The sequence below is a fragment of the Gallus gallus genome, chromosome 12, assembly GCF_016699485.2.
Source record: "Gallus gallus isolate bGalGal1 chromosome 12, bGalGal1.mat.broiler.GRCg7b, whole genome shotgun sequence".
NCBI classification, from domain to species: Eukaryota; Metazoa; Chordata; class Aves; order Galliformes; family Phasianidae; genus Gallus; species Gallus gallus.
In genome coordinates, this window is record NC_052543.1 from 11,861,495 (window position 1) to 11,875,962 (window position 14,468).

Here is a 14,468-nt window from a genome sequence, read left to right on the forward strand (position 1 = left end):
TAAATACCCTGTCCACATTTTACGAGGGGAAAAACAGTGCAGTGTTCACAATTCATCTCCATAACACACAAAAAGAGAACATCTCTAAAACATCTTGCTGAGAAAACTGTTTCCAAATTCTACTTACCATGCTTGCATTTGGAGCATTGCTGAAAGAGAAGACAGGAGGCACTGGTTAATGGAAAGTGGAAAAAAATTCAGCTTAGAACAAGGAAGGTTTGATGCATTCAGGGAACTGCTCACCATGTGATTGCAGCCTCCATTCTTTTCAATACAGATATTGCACTTCGGACACTGGGGAAACAGAAGCATTTGTTAGACCCAACTCTGTCTCCAGCAGACTTCCTGAGAATGACAGTGTTTGCAGGACAATTCTACCTGTGTTCTTTATTTTATTTTTATATGCATGTATGAAAATATTTAGAAAGGAGGCAGAAAGCCAGGGATGTTACACAGCAGCACCAGACTGCTTGCTCAAGGCAACAAGTTTGCTGCTGTTGCACCTTGTAAAACTAAAAATCTCACCAAGTTACCAATTAGCAGTTCATCAGGCACAGAGACATAAATGAGTTCACATACGACAGTAGCTTCCACAGCTACTTAAACTATAAGATAACCAGCTCTGTATCCTGCCACTATCAGATGACAACTAGTAGAGGAGAATCTGTAGGACCACAATGAGAGCTGCACACTTATTTGCTCCAGCAGTGGTCCTCTGATGCTCCTGAGTGTTCAGAACACTGTTTTGGTTGCACAAATACAAAGAAAGAAGTGAGTTTTGTTGCTTCTTATAAATTTCAACGACAGGTAAGATGCATGCTGAATATAAAAGAGCTTTATATTTACAAAGATGCATAGCAGAAAAACTGCCATTACATGCTGACACCCCTCTAAAGAAATAGTGGTACTTAGGATCTCCAGTCTAAGTACTCACTTTCCTAGCACACCTGCAGCTGGTGCCTAATTAGGACTGTCTCTATTACTATTGTTTACAGTAAAAACAAATGACAGTTGACTAAGAACTGTTTTGAATTTGGAACACAAAATCCTCCAAAAGACATTAAAAACCCCAGTCTGCAAACAGCTCATCTAGAAGAAATACATCTGTGACCTTTAAAGATATTTCTACAGATAGAATATATGATAGGTAATAGTTTCTTTTTCTCAGGTTTAAATCTACCAGAAGTACTTCAACATACAATTCATTGATTTAATCCATCCTCTTTTGTTGTTACTGCCAAATCAGGACCTTATCTCCCTCACCTCCCTCCACACAGATGTTGAGACTTGAACACCACTAGAGTTCACTAACTGCACTTCCTGCGCCCTCTCCTTCCATTTGAAATACACCTTTGCTGTGTATTTCCAAGCAGTCACAATTCTGCCTTTTGCCCGTGGGAGGGCAGCACAGCTGGCTTCCAAAGACATTCACGCGAGACCTGAAATAAGGACCAAACCCACCATCCTGTCCTTACTGCAGGAGGGCAGCTGGACCATCTGCATTCCCAGTGCATTCAGTTGTGTTGTAACAGTCCCCAGAGAGCTGTGAGAATTTACAGCCTGTGAAAATGCTAAATATATCAAGAATTGTATCCTGCTTCCCAGGTAGGACTAGAGGACGTGAAAAGACATGCCGGTACTTGTCCTTACATCTTTAGTGTGAGCACTGATGTAGTTGGCTGTTTCAGAGTCATCTGCACATTTGGTGAGCCATTTCCGGATGGTAGCACAGTCTGTGGGTGCGTGGTACATCTGCCGACACTTAAAGCTTAACAGGAAAAAAAAAAAGACATCATATATCCATTTCCACAGAAATTACTCAAGAACTGAGGTATTCCTGATGACGAAAATCTAGGAGGCAGAGTGAGGGTAAGGGATGCCAATGTATTCATGTATTAGCAGAATGCAAAAACGAAGGCTGAGCGCTGCACAGTGAAAGCTCCAGTAAGCCAGCACTCGTGCAGAAACCAGCATCAGGATGAATGAAGAGACCTTCTCTGACATAAACGTGACCAAGGACACTTGAAAGCCAACAAGGAACATTAGTGTTCCTATTTAGCCAAAATTTCTTCTCACACTAGCCTCAAAATACACCAGATACTCTGGTAATCAAATACTTGTAAAAAGCCTAAAACCACCAGACCAGCATATAACTTAAAGGTCTCTACATCCATTACCAGAAGCTCTACCACTCACTCTGGCTTTACCCAAATTTGTAACCTAGCCAACAAAGGACAAAAGAAGATTTTTAACTCCTTCGTTACTCAAGACTGGCGTTCCCTGATTGTCCTAACACTCAACTCCCAAGGAGTTTTGGGAGCAAGGGGAAGGCTGACCACCTGCAGAAGTCAGACACTACGTGTCCAGTTACTCAAGTTAACTCAAGTTACAAACAACTTTAGCAAAGCATTTGAGATGCTTTCACACACTGAACCTATTGGCAAGCAAACGGAGTAGCTCTGAGGACAGCAATTTCCCCGTGATCTTTAACCTTTTCTGTTTCTTACCAGAAGACCTCATTGCAACGATTGCACTGCACTCGCCGGGCTTTTGGCTCCTGTACCTGTATGACCATAGGGCAATCTGCACCAGGACACAGCTGCAGCTGGTAATGGCTCTGTGAACACACCAAGGTGGTAAAATCAGCAAAGGGTGCAGAAGAGCATTATCTGTTCAAGTCTAACTACTCCTATCCATAAAAACATACAAGACAGTGTTTTCTTATTGGAAAAGATACTGAAAACTGCTACCAGATCTTGGCTAACAGAGAAGCCAAACCTTTTACACATTAGGAAAGGCAGTGTTAGCTACTTACAGCTTATCACAACAGCGAGTTCAAACGGAGGACTACAGACCAAGTAAGCACAGCAACACATGTGGCTGTGAGCCCATGAAGACACTGAACACTTTTACTCTACTTGAGCTCTTTCCCCATGCTTATTTTATAACCTAGAATGTACTCAGCTGCTTTTCTGTGGTGGCTGTTTCCTTCTACATATTGAAGAGAAGTGACACCATTCTTTCATACTGTTCCCCTATTTCTTTTAGCTCTCAGTCACCAGAATACTTTCTGCAAATTGTATCTTATGTCTGCCTTAATTTCCATAAATCTCAAATGAAATGTTATTAAGCAAACCAATCCAGTTGGGCTTCACTGCGGTGAGAGACCTATTTCTAAGAACCTAAACTATCTATGTAAGAGCAAGGAGGACATCAAAACTCAGATCGAAGTTTGGGATTCTTAGCTGAAACACTCTGAGAATTCTACTTCAGGAAAAGAGTCAAGCACCAGCCAACAAGTTCCTGGGTGACCTTATAGAAGAATTTACTTTGGCAACCTGCTAGAGCATTTCGTCAGTGAGGCTGCCCTACAGGAGCAGCCACATCACGCTTATGAAGGACGATTTTATTGTAGTCACTGCATCTCTAATCAGAGATGCAAGACACTTCAAACAAGATTTCTGCAAGTCATTGGTGAATTGATCCAGGGTATTTTAAATCTGAAAAAGACAGTACCTCCACATAGTCCCTGAAGAGGTAGCGCCTGTATTTGTCTTTCAGCTCTTCACTAGGCAGCAATGGAAAAACAAAGTCTTCGGGTGTCCGAAGTAGGCAGTCCTGAGCCATGCAGGAGACCCCTGAGAAAAGAAGGCACGGTTTCAGCACAGCGCAATGCGTACTAAGTAGCAGACACAGAGACAGCATTCAACACAGTTTCCTAGGTGCCATCTGTTGTTGTAGCAAGAGGGACGCAACTGTGGAACAGATCAATCGAATGTATCAGAGCTGCTGAAAAGTCGAAGCCCAACTGTCTTCACTGAAAGATGATAGGGCACAAATGTATTCAGGAGCAGTAAGTGTTTCAACCAGGACTGGACTGCATGTTACTGTCATACCAGCAAGAATGACAGGCCAGGAGAAGTCCAAACCAGCTCTGGCAACTACTGGCTTCTGCTCAACACAAGTGGAACAGGTGCTTGTATCCACAAGAATTTCCAGGGCAACAAAACAACGCATCACATAGATGCAATCTCAAAATACAGCAGATTTCTGACTTCTAATTTGTTACAGTCATGCTCTTGAGATCACAAGGGGGAGAAGAGCAGCAAACAGATCTATAGAATTGCAGGTTTTGTTAGGCAGGAGTAGGGCTTTCCAGCTGGTATGCCAACACCAACTAGGGATTCAGGTAAAACAGCTAGTTAAAGTTACATTTATCACAAATATCCATTCCATGCTCCATTTTCTCATTACTGAGATATTTTAGAACAACTCAGACATTTACCTGCGCAGCAACCAAGACGTCAAACACAGACCCACTACCAAACCTGCCTTGAACTTACCAACTCCGACACCATCCTTGACAAGCACTGTACAATGCTGCTCCCAGCAGCTGCGACAGAACTGGTGCTGACAAGCCAGAGAAAGCAAGTTCTCCTTCCGGACAAACTGCATGCACACTGCGCAGTGATGGGAGGAATGTACCATTGCCTGGGAGAGAGAAATCAGCATTACAGTGAAAGCAACCGCAGCTCCGAGCATTCTCACTTCATCCACAGTTACCTGCAGCACTTTCATTGTGACAGCGGTCTCAGACTAGCTCCAAGCCAGAACAGGTTCCTAAGCAACTGGTGTGCTGCACTGCCCCAGTAGTCAGCCCTTCTCATGAACCTCTTCAAGCTCACAGAGCACAACAGACGAACAGTCACCGAATAGTTCCTGTCTTTCATCCAGTGCTGCCCAAAATTCACCTTTGTTTTTCTAGTTCTATTGTCTTCCTTGTTTGAAAAATGAGTAAATACATCATTGTGTACGTCCTTTTTGTTCAGTCCTTCCCTGAATTTACTGGGATTTGCTGTTAGCTGGGTCAGAATCAATAGCTGTTTCACGGGGCTGGGAGAGCAGCTATAGCTGGAAGCAGGCTTAGCAGTGACTTTTTACTTGATTGTAATTTTGGGTATCATATTTGAGACAAAAATGAAGGTATTGCATGCAGAAAGTTTGTAAAGGTTGTTTATGGATCATCAGAAAGTTCAGGGATTTTCTTGCATCACTTCACTTCTGCCTATGCTACATTTGGCAGAATAGGCCTCATCTCTTCAGCTGAAAAAGATGTGAGGGTTTGTTTCAAGTCGGACACAATTCTGCTACTCTTTCACTGGGAGGCTGTCTGGTTTCCCTGTGGGTAGTGCAGAACTAACCTCCAGACAACAGATACAGCCTCACACATTTTGGTTCACCTCTGGGACCTGAGAGACTACGTCTAGCACAGCATTACCAAAAGTGAGGTTCTACAATGCTGTTAGCAGGAGTTTGAGCTCCTATTTCCCCTTTCACAGAGAAGTCATCTAATCACTTTTCATCTATTTAAATCTGTGTTACTCTTCGAGAAGCTAGCGAGACAGCAGTGAGCTTCCATGAGTAGCTCTCTGTGCCAGGGATGCAGCAGCATCAGCACCCACCCGGCCACATGACCAGTAAAGCTTGTTTTGTGGCATGACCACATGAAAAAGAAATAGAGCAACTTTGTTCTAAGCAGACCAAAACAAGATTCATCAAGTTGGCAATTGTGTTGATTGGCCAGATCAACTGCTCAACTTGAACAGCAAGCACACTACCTCAAAACTCTGAAAGCTGTCTCTCTGAGCTTACCACGATAGTTTCTCTCTACAGGGCCAGATGCTCTGTAGTATCAGCATACACCCCAAAGAACTCCCTAGAAATATCAGCATTCTGCATTAGGAGCTGAACCACTGAGCAACTTGCCGTAGCACATACATATAGATCTTAATGCATTGTCTATCAAACCAAGTTTGCCAAACTTAAATTAACCTCCATTCCTCCAAAAATGAAATCACCATTGTAATGAAGGGTACTTAAATGACAAATGGTTCAGGCAAATCTCAAAATACACGTACTCCTTTTAGGTATGTCAAATAACAAAGAGTTTTTTTCTGGACTCTAGGCAGATAATTCGAGTCCATGAAGCTTACCGCTGCCAGCTGTATTAGTGTTTGACTCTATGTTAGTTACAAGTCAGCTCAGATGCCAAAGCAGGCTTCCAGGTCCTTAAAAACCCCCCTTTCCCAGAGCCCAAATCGTGTTTCTCAGATGTAACATTTTATCACTCAAAATGCAACACACTGTAATGTGTTCCTGGAGCACTGGACCACATTCTGGGAACGAACTGTAAACAAGTAACAGAATATTTCTATCTAAAGGACAAAAAAAAAAAAAAGAGTATCCAAAGTCCCCACAGCCCCAGCTGCAATAGGCAAACTATTGGTTCGAGTATTGCTACTGCTTGGCTCAGCCAGAACACCACAGGGAGATTTGGCTTAAGCATTCCTAAGCAGAGCGGTACCATTTAAAAAGTCAACCCCACGCAGACTTAGGGTGTAGGACCTTGAGTTTGCAAAGAGTTAACATGGGGCAGACCCATCAGTAATGCAGCCTTCCAATGAGGTGGGTCAGAGGTTTCCTTGCCAAGGGGAACAGACCCAAATAGTTAGCATACTTACATGTTTGGATGAGGTGGGCTGAACTCGTGCTTCTACTAGCAACTGGGCAGCATTAGACTTGTGCCTGAAAAAAACAATTAAAAGAATGATCAAATCTACTTCTGAAGATATTTTGCATTGTTCCATCACCACGATAACGTGCTCTGGTGAGGCTCCTGCCTGTCTTCTATTCCTTTGTAAAATCAAGCCATCCTGCATAGGTCTCACTTCGGCTCCAGTCTGCTATATAGCTAAATATTTACTTCATGACAGATTATCACCTTTTAGGTATATGAAGCTGTCTGTCAGCAGCCTTAGAGTTAAACACATCTTGCTGCTTGTGATTGCTATCACAGAGCACTCTCCAGTAAAAAAACCACCAGCAAAATCAAGGATACAAAGCTGCATCAGAGGTACGACTAGGCTGTAATTTGATAATGCTAGTTCATACCAAGATAGAAGTTTGAGGACCAGATCAACAGGAGAACAACTTGCAAAGTCACTGTTGCAGGAGTAAGCTCTTCCCTGTACTTTCTCCTGTCTAAATCCTGTTAGTGAACCTGCAGAATCACCCTGACTGCTGTGTGGGAATCTCACCCTCCACACTCCGTGGAGAAAAGCTCTCACAGGATGCATAGCAACGAACAAGTCAGCTACCAGAGATGCTGCAACAATACCCATACATGAGATGTATTCCCCATATGTTCTCTGGATGAAGTTGGTGGCTAACAGGGCCAAAAATGGCACAGTAGAATGAGTCAGCCTGATGTGCTCTGAAAATATCCAGACAATGTTCAGCTCTGAGCCAGTACTTTCAGGAGGGGCTGCCAGACAGCAGTGCCTCCTGACACATTTCCCGTGTGTATCTGGGCAGAGTCTGAACTCTCCTTTTGAAATCAGCTAGAGGACTTCACTGCAGTGTGATGCAGCCCAAGCAACAAAGGGGCTGCACTCAGCAGTTCTCTCACAGCATCTGCTGCTGCTCTCCAAACGCTATTCAGCTTGGAAAAAAAACATCACTTACGTTCAAAAGGAACAAAAACCTCAAAGCAAATGTATTAATAAATTGTACATTCAGTGCTGCTTTATGATTTACAGATCATATGTTTAAAACAGACCATATGTTATCTCTATATTCTCTATATAAATATAGCAGCGCTCTCAGTCTGCTAGCTCGTTGTTTAAGCTCAGCACATCAGTGGGGTTTCCAACATGTCAATAATTCCTTGGACTGAAAGACATTTGCTGATACTACCCTCTCCTTATTTACAAATTCTTTGCAGGCAGCACAGCCTCAGAAAACAGCATTTCTCCTCTGCTCACTGACATGCCCGTGTGTCCTGCTTTCAGGTTCAAAGACACTTGTCAAAATACACTACAGGACACCCTAGGCACTCTTGCAGAGAGAGGGAAAAGCACAAAGCACCAAATAAATAAGGTTACTTACCTTTCCAAAATCTCTGAGATTTGCCAGTGGAAACTAACTAACACAAGCTTTGCAACAGCATGTGAAACCTAGGTGAAAAAAAAACAAAAAGTGAAGCATATTTTGAGGACAAACTTCTGCTTAAGGCCATAAATTTCTTATAAGACTAATAAATTGTGCAGACAGCAAAATAGCAATACTCAATTCCCATTAAACTACTAAACATAATTTTTACAGCCAGTGTACCTGTGGTATATAAGTTAAAATGAAGCACAGATGTACCCAAAGTAACTCACACACTTAACCACAACAGCACCACAAGAATCAAGAAATGGCAGGATGAACCGAACAGCTGCTGGGAGCCCAACACACAGCCCTGGCTGCAGCCACCCCTCGATAGGACTTCAGAAGAAAACTGGTCTTTGGACCCTTTGTGCCTCAATGACCCTCACGGAGCTCTGCCTCCCCTGCTCCGAGAAAAGCTGTCACCACAGCATCAGTCTGCTGCACGTACAGAAAACACCACTTCTTCTGTCCCAGCTGCAGGAAGAGATCTTTTTTTGTTGTTTTTTTCTGACAAGCTGTCAGTCCCAATCACGAGCTAAGAAACCATAAGCCACCTCGAATCCCACTGCAGGTGAATCATGGAATCTGACATGATGGTAACACAGCCACGCAATGACTCCTGCACAGCCCCGGAAGGAAAACAAGCTGTGCTTGCTCCTACAAAACAGGCTCTGCTCACCTATCGCAAGATATCCATTACCCTTCTAAGACCGACCCATCCAAGAGGTGCAGTTTCACAGCACGACACAACTGACCTATCTATTCCTGCCATCAGATATGGCCCCGACCCTGCACTGGCATCTGTCAATGTCAGAAGGTTGGAGGGGGAGCGTCCTGAGGAGGCAGCTGGGTGCTGCTGCGAGGAGAGCGGGGCGGCCGGGACCTTCCTGCAGCCAGCAGGCTAGCTCTGCTCAGGAGAAAGCATCAGCAATGTGGTCTCTACAAGACAGACTTCCTGCAAATGCAAACCGCATGCTAATGAATCACTCCCTAACAGTAACTAAATTATTTCCCAGTAGCAGTAAGAACAACCATCCTGACAAAAGCAAACAAATAAATAAGAACACCAGACTTAAATGGGAAGTTCATCTGTAACACGGGGAAGTGAGTATTTTTCAGTTGCGTTTTCACAGCCTGAGGTACATCATCACAACTCCATGAACAATGTACAGAGCTGTTGGTTCCCAGAAGATGTGGTAATTAACAAATCCTTCTGAGAATGAGAAATTATAAATACCAACACTAGCCTTCACTCCTTACTTCTAACAAACTACAATGAAATGTTTTTGAATCACATCGTTCGGCAAGAAGCAGAATTAATGGTCTAGAAGGATGCCAGGTTGACAGATCCAGAGGCAGTCCATCCCTGAAGAAATTCTAAATCAAGAGCAAGGATTCTGCAGAGCTATTTCTCTTTGTTCTAGAATACGTTTCATGGAAGTCCTATCACAAAGAAATTCCCTCCTGGCCCTGCCTGTGAACCCAACTCCTCCCAGCAGCCAAAGCCTCTCCCTAGCTGTGCATTTGTTTGTTCTTGGCAGGGGACAAAGAATAAAGCTTCTGTGACCATTCTGAATTTGCTCTACCTGCAAGCCCTGGCCAGACCATCTGTAATGCTCATTTTACTGCTTGCATCATAAAAACACCCAAGAATAAAAGTCATGTTCATGATGTTTCACAAAAGCCCCAGTGCACAGGATTTTGGTACCTTCCCTCTGAAGCACATGAGATCTTGCAAACAATAAGTCCCAGAGCCAGTCTGTTTGGCATGGAAGGACTCATTCTTACACACTAAAGACAGATGGAAGAGGAACAGGTAATGTACGAGGCTGGGCTTTGCCTGCTGATTACAGCAGGTGGAGTCTCACCACAAGACAGCCTACGTCCTGCTAACCAACAAGGCTGGTAATTCAGACTGCAGATGCAGAAAACACTGGGGGCCAATACTATTGGAGATACTGAAGAAAACAAGCATAAAAACAGTAGTTTCTTTACAGTAAAGCATTTCCTGGGCAGTCAGAAGTTTTATACAATGAAAGACCTCAAACTTATAAAACATTTCAGAAGGAGCTGTGATCCCCTAGCAGCAGCTGGGTGACACAGGAGTTTTACATTATCCAAGAACAGCAATGCCTCATCTCAGACACAAAGCACATCGAAAAAGTTATCTTTTAAGAACTGTCACTTTGTTTACACTTCTCTGTTCTCTTTTCAGAAGACACAAAAAGGGTGTGGGATGGCCCACTCAGTGTTCTGCTGGCAGCAGGCCATCACAGAAAAGCACTTCTATGGACCACAGTGTAGAAAGCAATGCATTCTAGACTGCACTTCTATTCTAGTTTTTGCCAGCAATAGCAGAGCTGTGCCAATGCTTCTACATAACTTAAGTACTCCAGAAAACTTTGAAATCAGACAACGATAATCATGCTGGTTTTATTTAGAATCAAGTAATCATATGACCTTTTACATTCGCAAAGACCTCCAAGATCATCAAGCCCCATCACTGCCCCACATCCCCTGGTGCCTCATCCACACGGCTCTTAAGCACCTCCTGCCACACGGACTCCACCTCTTCCCCAGGCAGCACGTTCCAATGCTTGGCCACAGCCTCCAAGAGAAATTATCCTTCCATCATTCAGCATTTCCCCATTTTCTCACTATTACAGATAGGAAGCTGATCACAGATCGGCTCAGACAAAAACTGAACTTGGAGAAAATTCAAGCCCAGGCTTCTTTCTCTGCATCCAGGGTGGACAGAAGTTTGAAACCGAGACTGGTTGGGCAGCGCACCATCCGGTTTCACCTTCCAAGAGGAACGTGGTCACTTCAGAAGCCTTTTCCATCAGCTTAACTCTGTCATCCCAGTGACAGAGGACTGCTGGTTGTCAGAAATGGGCTAAACATGACCAATGCTCATGTCTAGTGCTGCACTAGAAAAGCAGCGCCGTGTCAATAACGATAGGAAGAGTGCCAAGAGGAAGCTGCTCTGCCTTAAGGGGAAGTCTTCCAAAGTTATAAAAGAAGTCAGAAAAATGGTGCTGGACGAAATTAGGTTCTGAAAGTAGAACAAAGAAGAAACACCACCACATTAAACACGTTCATTTGGTTTTTTTTTTTTTTTTTGAAGTACAGAATAGTGATTTTTCTGTCTCAAGGATAACCTCCTGGGGTCTCTACTCTCCAAGATAAGCAAAATTCTCACGCTTCAGAAGTATGAGAAACAGCGCAGCACTTCTGGACAAGGCAACATCAAAAGGATTTGCAAAGAAGCTCTGCAGGTACCTTGCTGGGTCTGGAAAGCACAAAGACAACTACGCCTCAACTTGCTTCCCTGATAAGCTATGTTATTTGAAGAGCTGAAGTTCCATCTCTCTACAGAAGAAAAGCTTTTCAACCATGCCACTTTGACAGTCGCTCATTCAGACAGAAATGTTTCCTAAAAGCTAAAAAAACACCATCTTTTGTAGAGCTTATATTCTACAGGACTCGCTCATGCATATTGATGTAGCATGCATATCTCATGAGCTCATTTCACTTTTCTCCAAGGAATGGCCTATTTTTTTTTTTTTTTTTTCCTGGAGGTCTGCTTCAATCCACACTTCTGCAGAGATCTGGTATCAGGAACTTTCAAACAAAACATTCTCACACGATTCTCACAGAGAGGCATGTCAGAACGAGTTGGTGGTACGACGAGCTGCTGGAGGTGACACCCCCTGGCTTCGCATCAAGCTGACAGTTCACGTTAAGCCAGGGCTGCACTGAAATGCCTGGCCATGATGAACGCTACCCTGGCATAAAGAAATCCTATTTCTATTTCTCATGTTTCCCCTTGCCAAAGGTTTTTTTTTATACAAATACAGCTAAGCAAATAGGATTAATCTTGAGAAGCATTTCTTCTAATCCAGAAATACAGTTTTCCGTACGGTCTACAAGAAAAGGAAGAAATTATGAGAATAATAGCTTGTGTGTTGCATCAGAACTTCTACAAACACACTCAAGTCTTCAGAAAAGCGAGAACAGAGCAAGAGCTTCTGAAACTGTTGCTGTTGGTGAGCAGTGATGGGAAAAAGAGAAGAAACTCAACTGAGCTGACGGGGAGGAGAACAGTAACACCTCAGAAAGAAACTGCACTTTGAATGGAATATTGTTGAAGAAAAAATACCTTCACACACAGTTCACTTAATGATACTGAAGTAAAGAAAGAGACCCACAAAATAGAAAAAATACTATTTGGCACTCATTCCTCAAGTGGAAAGGAGACCTGACTCCCTCCATTCCCTGCTGGAAAAAACTGTTTGACTGCCCTGCTTTTATTGGAGGATTTCTCAGAAAAACTCTTTTAGACCACATTTTCATCTTTGCTTTATCTATTGCTCTCTTAAGCAGGCTCCCAATACGTAATCCTGGTAGGAAAGTCCCAAGGCTGCAGGGCTTGGGCTGCCATGGCCACCAGCTGCTGTAAGCACTCGATGTGTTCAAAGGCTTGTAGCAAAGTCCCTCCTAGCCACCACAGGTTTCTGGCATTAGAATGCTGTGTTCAAAACAGAACTCAAATTAATACACAAGAAAAAGACAAAGTTACAACAAAACAAATGTATATCCTGCCCAAAGATTTGCGTCTTCAGTCATGGTTAAAAAACACAAGAAAAAGCCATTTCTCTTTAAATATCACTCACAGCATTGCTTAGAATTTGTCTGACATTTCAGTCCCTCTGCTGACCACAGACGGCAGGCTGCACTGGTGAAAGAGATGCAATTTGGAGACCCTGGCAGCACGGTACCACGGGGCGGTCCCGATGCACAGCAATGTACCAGCCCTGCTTCATCGTGGGTCTGAGTCTGCTCCATCACTCACCCTCAGGCACACACAGACCTGGTATTAGCCCACACCACTACAGTCACATTTAGCAGGCAGAGAGCAGTTTGGGAATGAGAAATACCACCAGTGTTACAGCATAAGGTTTGTGACACTGTCAGTGCACAACATACTGAAGAGAGGAGATCTCAGGTTAAACTCCAAGTCCTGCTCCACAATTACACATGGCTCTAATCCATCTGTTCTCCTATGGAGGACAGGGAGAATTTCAGCTGCCAGCAAGCAGGATCAGTAGGACTCAGCTAGGAAATCTCCACATACGTATTTCTCAAGCTGTTAGGCTATTCTTCCTGAGGAGATTCAGAAGTAAATTAAAGAAAAGATTTAAGCAAGACAGCATGCCAGAAGGCATTATTACAAAATAGCTACGAGATTTCTTTGAAAGATTTAGAGTGAAGGAAATGCAGCAAGAAAGCTGTAAGACTGCACATGCAGTTCAGATTGACACAAGACTCCCAGATGCACTCATTGCAGTCTCTCTTACCATGCAAAGCCCCAGCAATGTGCCACACTGTGCACCCACCTCGGCCCTTGTCTGGGGGCTTTCCAGCAAAATACAGGAGGAGTGGAAAATCCTTTCTGGCCATACAGAGGATGCACATGTAATAAATAACCTGAATCCACACAAGCTTGAGCAGTGGCTCAGGACACGGCCCGTGGGGCAGCTAACTCAAGCTGTAATGTGCTGATGTGTGCACACAGGTGCAGCAGCACAGAGCACACATGGTGAGAACACGGAGGGGTAACTGGAGTAAGCCTGGTTGGGCTCCAGGTAACAGAGTCCTGTATGGACTAATCCTAGCTTCCAAGGGCATTTCTTTTCTTTTGCTACAAGACGAAGAAGAGGAACATCTGCTTTGTGAAACTGTTTCACAGTACACAAACTGGCTCATTTCTACTGTGCCATCTGTAATAGCCACAGCACACAGATTTGGCAATGAACTCAGCAGCATTGTGCCACTCCTTGCAATCACATTGTCCAGCTGTAAGATTGCAACACGAAGTAGTTACTGATAGGTTTAGACATATTTAGTGACTCTGCCTCTACCTCCCACCAAGATCACACTCACTAGCAGCTGTGTGGAGCTCTCCTGCTCCCTGCAGCGCCATGCAGGCTGTAAGACACACTTTACATGTGAACCACAAAGAAACAGGAGGGCTATAATCGCCCTCCCCGTTTAGCACTTCTGGGCAACAGGGAACAAAACTCATTTCTCTCCTCAAAGGACTGCATGAAGTTGTGACAGCTCCAGGCCCTCCAGCCCCCCTTATCTTGCTAACCAGAAGCCTAAGAAAACTTACTGTGCTTTTAAAAAAAAACTGCATGGGAGTAAAAATAAAGCCCATGCTGAGGACAGCTACCAACATCTTCACAACCTCTTGACGTTTACTACATTACTAAAAGAAAGGCATTGTGAATCTGACAGCTAACAACACAGCTTTTGTATAGCAGAACTTCCAGGATCTCTCTGGGAACAGAAAGTAGACCAGAAGACAGAAACACTTCTGAGCCGTGTGTTCCTCAGGGTTCACACCCCACATAACACTCTCTCGATATCAAAACGCAGAATATAGCACAGGCAGAAACCCAGCTAATCTA

General features: G+C 43.7%; 1 protein-coding gene across 7 annotated transcripts in view; it reads right to left on the reverse strand.

Annotated features, from left to right (window-relative positions):
- ARIH2 (ariadne RBR E3 ubiquitin protein ligase 2) overlaps positions 1–14,468 on the reverse strand; it is a 31,339-nt gene that overhangs the window by 8,322 nt on the left and 8,549 nt on the right. For 5 of the 7 annotated variants that reach the window (XM_040646252.2, NM_001199221.2, XM_015293105.4 and 2 more), the window contains 8 exons: positions 7,948–8,015; positions 6,522–6,585; positions 4,344–4,491; positions 3,517–3,638; positions 2,508–2,617; positions 1,651–1,768; positions 244–294; positions 128–149 (listed from right to left, as the gene is read on the reverse strand). In XM_040646252.2, coding sequence (XP_040502186.1) covers positions 128–149; positions 244–294; positions 1,651–1,768; positions 2,508–2,617; positions 3,517–3,638; positions 4,344–4,488 — 568 coding nt within the window. In that variant the 5' untranslated portion in view covers positions 4,489–4,491; positions 6,522–6,585; positions 7,948–8,015. Of the gene's footprint in view, positions 1–127; positions 150–243; positions 295–1,650; positions 1,769–2,507; positions 2,618–3,516; positions 3,639–4,343; positions 4,492–6,521; positions 6,586–7,947; positions 8,016–8,440; positions 8,877–13,391; positions 13,464–14,468 lie in introns of those variants that run through there. The other 2 variants (XM_040646253.1, XM_040646254.2) reach the window with 2 other exon arrangements.